The following is a 6,053-nucleotide window of genomic DNA, read 5'->3' as shown; positions in this document are numbered from 1 at the left end:
TGTAATGCCCTACATTTGTTCACAAATGGAGTAGGTAACTCAGAGCAACTCCAAAGGGGCGACTCATTTTATATGTCTGTGTCCGTTTGGATCGACGCGGACAAAATGACTGCCCAACGTAGAGACCTATTTTTATTTTGTGTTCGCTTTGTGTCCATGCGGACCCATTTTCGTTTCAAATTTGGGTTGCATTTGGGTCACCGGCGGACACAAAGGGGACGTTTTCTCTGCTCTCCTCGTCCGCTTCTGCCCACTGCATGTGCCGCGTGGCCCACATGGCATCCAACCACCCACCCATCACACCCATCTCTCTCATCCTTTTTCTCTCTCCTCATCCAAGCCACACCGCGAGCGCCTCGCCGGCCTCCTCCCGTGGCATCTTCGTCGCCCCCACTCCTCGCCCTGCTGCGCCCGGCGTCGACTCGCCATGGCCTCGCCGCTCCCAGCCGCGCCCCGCTGCTGTCGCGCCCACCCGTGCCCGTCCTCAACTCGCCATGGCCTCGCCTCGCCGTGCTCAGCTGCGCCCGGCCGCGTCCATCCTCGATTCGCCTTGCCCCAGCCGCGCCCGACCCCACCGCGACTGGCCGGCACTCGCCGCACCCACGCTGCCGCCCCTGCGCTCCTGAGTCCTGATCGGCGACGAGCCACAAGCAGCCGCAGCTGGCCGCGAGGGTGCGTGCAGGTGCTGTTGCCGCGCGCATGCGCTAACTAGGTGCAGTTGGCCGTGCATGCATGCAATGCTGCCCGCCGCGGGCGTGCTAGCTAGCTAGCTAGCCGCCGCCGCTGGCCGTGCATGCATGCTGGTGCTACCGCGCCCGGTTGCTAGCTAGCTAGCTAGCCGCGGCCAGCCGCACGCGGCACTCGGAGCACAGGCGGGCGTGATCCGAAGCGTGCAACATGGAGCACATGCAGGCGCGGGGACGGAGTGAGCTGCGGGGCGGAGGGTGGGGCTTGCGCGGCGAGCGGCGGCCGGGAGCTCGCGAGCGAGGCGGCGGCGGCGAGCTCGCGGGAGCGGTGCGAGTTGGCGTGGGAGCACGCCCACCAGGTGTTCGATTGAATGCCGACGCGGACATGCAAAAAATACGCCTGCCTCCCGTTGGACGCATCAGCCGACTTAAACGAAAAAATGGACGCGGACACGCAGACAGGCGACCCATACAGACAGGCGACCCATACGGATAAAATCGGTGTTCGTTTGGGTCTTTCATTGGAGTTGCTCTCACTACGAATACTACTAATAGTAACAATTTGAAGTAGGTGATTGAAATGACCAGTGCAAACATTCCATAGTATTGAGAAGGCGTTTGCATACCAATCAAACCTTTTTTAAACCTCGCTTTAGAGGAGATTTTCCTTTTCATTTGGCGAGCAGCTAGAGAGAAGATAGGGTCACATCGCATCAGCTGTCGCTCTCATCGCTACCGCCGTCATTTCAGCCAAAAATTAAGAGCACCAAGCAACGCCTTTGCAAAAACGGCCAAAGCTTCTCCGTCCGTCCCCGCGTTCCTTCACAGTGGCAATTCGCCCCTTTCCCCGGAACTTCTCCTAGCCCCAGCAGCGTCGCCGGCGGCGGCCATGCCTGAATTTGTGTACGCCAACCTGTCTTGCATTCCGAATCTCGATTGCGCCTCGGCCCCGCCGCCGCGCCCTTTGTGCGCCTCCGCGGCGGCCTACCTTGCCCTCCACCTCGCCGCGCCGGTGGCCTTCGTCGTCGTCTGGTGGCTCTGGAGGAATCTCGTGCCTCTGGAGGGGTTCGCGGGTGGTGGAGACGGCCGCCGCCTCCCGGAGCAGCAGCCGCCCCGCACCCACACCTTGGTGGAAGCGGACAAGGTCGCAGTCGCCGCCGCCGCCGCCCGCGGCTTCTTCGAACAGGAAGGCAACACCCGTCCAATCCTCCTCCGTCGCAGGGCGCCCCACGCCGGCGCCGACGGGTACTTCCGGTACCCGCAAATCCACTGCCTCGAAGCAGTTCCTCAAGTCCGCCTCATCGATGCCGAATTCATGGAGGAGATGACGCGGGGGCGGCGTCACGCCGTCGGCATGCTCAGGCAAGCCGCGATCCACTACCACGACCCCATCCGCAGGTGTTGCACTCTACCAATTCCTCATCCATTTCTTTCTTTCTTTCTTTCTTGTTTCAGTCTGTACGATTTTTTTTCCACGGAAATTTCATTCTGTATGATGTCTCTGTCCGCTCTGTCAGGTTCAGGTTCTGTTAGGAAACATTTTCGATTCTCTTCAAAATTTCATTGCGAGGGCTAACAATAATGTTGCTGATGCGTTGCAGTCTTCATTCACTGCTCTCTGAAACGTTCAGCATCTTAATTTTTCCAATGGGATTCAACGAACAGTGGGTTTCCATTTTAAGGTAGTACTCCCTCTGTAAACTAATATAAGAGCGTTTAGATCACTACTTTAGTATTCTAAATGCTCTTATATTAGTTTACAGAGGGAGTAGTATACAGGTAATATTTATCCCGGCTAAAGATGCAGACAGCCAGTGGTTTAGCACAGATTTATAGCCACAAGTTGTTCCCAAGGTTCTTCAGTTAACCGCTGGAATATACAAGTTCGATAAGCCATACTCATACAAGTTTGAAACACAAAGCTCAAGCTGCACTTCTCCTTTGCACCACTGGGTTTCTGCTCTTCATTTTCTACACACACGCACTGTATGTTTGGCTGTGAACTGTTGTTCCATCGACGAAATGGCAAACGGGTGGCCTGATTCGAGTTTTTTTACTTGATTAACGTTACATCGTTGAATGGATCCAATGGCTAATGTTGTAGTCTGTAGTCCAAAATGTTGCATTCAGATGTTATCTGGGTTTCATGCTGCGTGCTTTGTTAGTCGATATCATGCCATGTAATGGTCAATGTTGCAGTAAATCTGAGTACTAGCAAATGTTGATAAAAAAAAGCACTCGAAACCCCATCTAGGCACTCCTTATTTCGTATCAGCAAACCTCTCTGTTTCTGTGTTGGCATAGCTCCCTGGAGCACTCTTTAATTTTCAACTCCAGAGAGGATGTACGCATGCACCTGTTTTTTATCGGATACTTCTCTTTAAAGACTATTTTCTATGAAATGGGCAACATTTTCTCACTGCCTGGCACGGCTCTAGTAGGAGCAGTTTGGTATTTTCTTCTCTAGAATACAGTTTGGTATTTTCTGTGTAGGCAGTAGATTTTACTAGAATCTATTATGTGAATATGGTGTTTTCATCGGGATATTTTTTTAAATGTGCAACAGTTCTTGCCCCCAAGGGAATCACCGGAGCACTATCTGTGCAATGTGCTTTGATATGGTAGTTTCTCCATACTTTTCTGCAATGTGCAATGTTTCAAAGTCTCTCTATATGTATGCTGGACTATCCAGTCCTCCTCACCACACACTTTCTCTGTTAGACCCAGTTACAGAACATTTTTAATACCACTTCCGAGTTTCGGAATCTTAGCTTTTTCCATAAAAAGGGAAACACATACACCTGCCATGTACTCCCTCCGTTCCGAATTACTTGTCGCAGGTATGGATGCATCTAGATGTATTTTAGTTCTAGATACACCCATTTCTACGACGAGTAATTTGGAACGGAGGGAGTAGCATATTATGCCCTGCTTTCCTACCAATTGCTACACATTTCTACTTTTACTTGTAATGGCATTTGATTTTTACAATTTCTGCGGAGCTTTTTGGAAGTTTCTATGCACTTTGCAGTAGATTCTAATGTTTGAATCTTTTCCATGAAACAGATTGTCCAATCTCGATGGAAACCCATCAGTTTTCCAGGGAGATCCTTGTGTGTTGGCCACAGAATCAACTGATATTGTTATCAAGCTAAAAGTTGCTACTGCACTTGTCTGCTTCATATGGCGAGAATTGAATGGGCAAAGTCAGCAATTATGTCAAGAAGTAAAAGAAGAGTGCTTTTCATTGGTTGCTGGGCAATCTGTTGAGAAGCTCCTTGAGGTAGCACGTTCATTCAGCGAGGCAAGTTGGTGCGCTTGCCATGTTAAGGAAGTGCTGACTACCGTTGACGCACTCGTTGATGTCCTGTACAATTTACAGGGCTTACCTTTGAACAGATCTGGTGAGATTGCTGTTATGTCGTGTAAGATGGTGGCTAATTTAAGCGGATTACTTGATCAGGCTGCAAGTGGCATCGATAACAGTGAAGAATCTACCATTCATCCAGCAACTGTTGTTTTCAATCAAGTCCTGGAGTTTCTCGACAGCAACACAGATATGGTGCAGTTAATACTTGCTACTGGAGATTGCACCGTTGATCCTTACTCTCACGTGTTTGATTGCTGGGTATCCAAGCTGGAGGAAGATGCAAAAAAGATGTGCCAAGCTGAAAAGGATCGAGAATACATAATCCTCTTGAATAATGCGTGTGATGTTTGGCAGATGATGCGCCATCCAGGAGCATCCTTTTGGAATGTAGAACTGGTGAGCAGGCTCATTTGTATGATCCAGAGATACAGAAGGGGCTACTTTGAGGAATGTTGGGTTCCACTTGTGCTGTCATTACTGAAGGAAGATTATCCGAAGAACCCGCGCAGTTCATCCTTGGCTGAATTTACTCAAGGATTTGTCAGTATCTGCCAACGCCAGATGACCTGGAAGGTTGTACCTAGTCTTAAGTACGAACTGCGAGACGAGATAAAGAATCTAGTTGTTACACCATACAAGGCCTTCCTGCATGCACTGCAGGGGAATCGGAGAGGACTTTCATTGAAGCGATTGATGTCACGAAGGAGGAGTCAGAATGAGTATACTGCTGAGCAGTTGGAAAACAAGATTGGTGAGTTTTTTGAAAGCTGAAAAGACACCTAAACTACAATGCATAGTTATTTTACCTGTATACTGTGTATCACCCTTGGATGGGTGTTTTTGTTGTTTTTGTGTGTATGCCCCATTAGGCGATAGCGGCACAGGAAGTCTATTCTCTAACAGAGACAATGCTGAGTGTACACAACATTGCGTTCGAAGAGTTCACGAAGTGCATATAATATCTTGATTCTTCTTTGATGTATGTATATGTATGTTCAGTTATATAGAATTGTAACAGTACCCTACATTGAGTAAACAGAAACTCACCAGTTCTGTTTCAGCTTCCATATATGGCTGTAATGCGCTTGTGTTCAGTTTATGAGTGAGAAGTTCACATCTGACAAACACCCCCTTTCTCACTCCCTCCTGATATGAATATGAATATGATAGCGTCTTCAGGGTCAGTCTCAGTCAGTCAATCTCCTGATGAGCCGCACCTTCCACAGTGGCCTCCATTTGCTGCAGGGTCACTTGTTGTCCATGCAACTCGTCACCAGAACTCTCGTACAGAAGAGAACCTGCCGCCTCAACTACGCCTCCTCTCAGCTTCGGGTCAATATTGGCAAACTCTATCTGTTCTACGCCGTGAGCACCGTTTTGCCGGCCAATCGGCTCAAGGTTCCCAATATGGCCGTCACACCGTTTGGGTTTCTCACTTTTTTTTTCGTGGACTATTACCCATTTCTTTCGCTCATTCTTTCTGTTGTTTATTTTTTTTCTGCTCCATCTTCGTTATGATTTTACTCTTTCGGTGAAGTTTTAGTTCCTATTTAAATTTTTAGGTGAATATTTGAACACGTTTAAAAAAATTATGAACATATATATTCATATGTGTACGGACAACCTTTTCAAATACATAAACTCTTTTCTATCAAATCATTAATTTTCTAAAAATACATGAGCACATATTTTATATACATGAACATCTTTTAAGCATGAGTTGAACAATTTATTTTCAAATGTCTGACCATTTATATTAAGGTACAATAACTGTTTTCACAATATAATACATTTATTTTTCTATTATTTAAACCATATTTGACAATTTTTGACTTTAAATTTTTAAATATGAACAATTACATATCATAAATTTATTGAGGCTGTACCATGGCCAACCCATATAGAAGCCTTTGGGTGAGTGGGTGGCAGAACGTTGCTTAGGGCCTGTTTGGGACTGCTCTACTTCACCAAAATCAGTTTCACTTCACCAAATCCAC

At 47.8% G+C, this 6,053-nt stretch overlaps 1 protein-coding gene across 1 annotated transcript; it reads left to right on the top strand.

Moving 5' to 3' along the window:
• The first annotated feature begins 339 nt into the window (after positions 1-339).
• Positions 340-5,121, top strand: LOC125535148. Its single transcript, XM_048698197.1, has 2 exons — positions 340-2,084; positions 3,753-5,121. Exons 1-2 carry the CDS (start codon positions 1,576-1,578, stop codon positions 4,825-4,827), a joined length of 1,584 nt encoding a protein of 527 aa, XP_048554154.1. The 5' UTR covers positions 340-1,575; the 3' UTR covers positions 4,828-5,121.
• Positions 5,122-6,053: the final 932 nt, after the last annotated feature.

Source organism: Triticum urartu, chromosome 2, assembly GCF_003073215.2.
Source record: "Triticum urartu cultivar G1812 chromosome 2, Tu2.1, whole genome shotgun sequence".
Lineage (NCBI taxonomy): Eukaryota > Viridiplantae > Streptophyta > Magnoliopsida > Poales > Poaceae > Triticum > Triticum urartu.
Note: the sequence above shows the minus strand (reverse complement) of the source record. Positions and strands in the feature narration are given on the sequence as shown.

What these genes read in the sequence shown, in the direction of transcription:
- LOC125535148 (XM_048698197.1), top strand. Translation starts at nt 1,576, where the DNA reads ATGCCTGAATTTGTGTACGCCAACCTGTCTTGCATTCCGAATCTCGAT. An exon ending in TACCACGACCCCATCCGCAG is followed by an intron (nt 2,085 to 3,752) that starts GTGTTGCACTCT and finishes TCCATGAAACAG; the next exon opens with ATTGTCCAATCTCGATGGAA.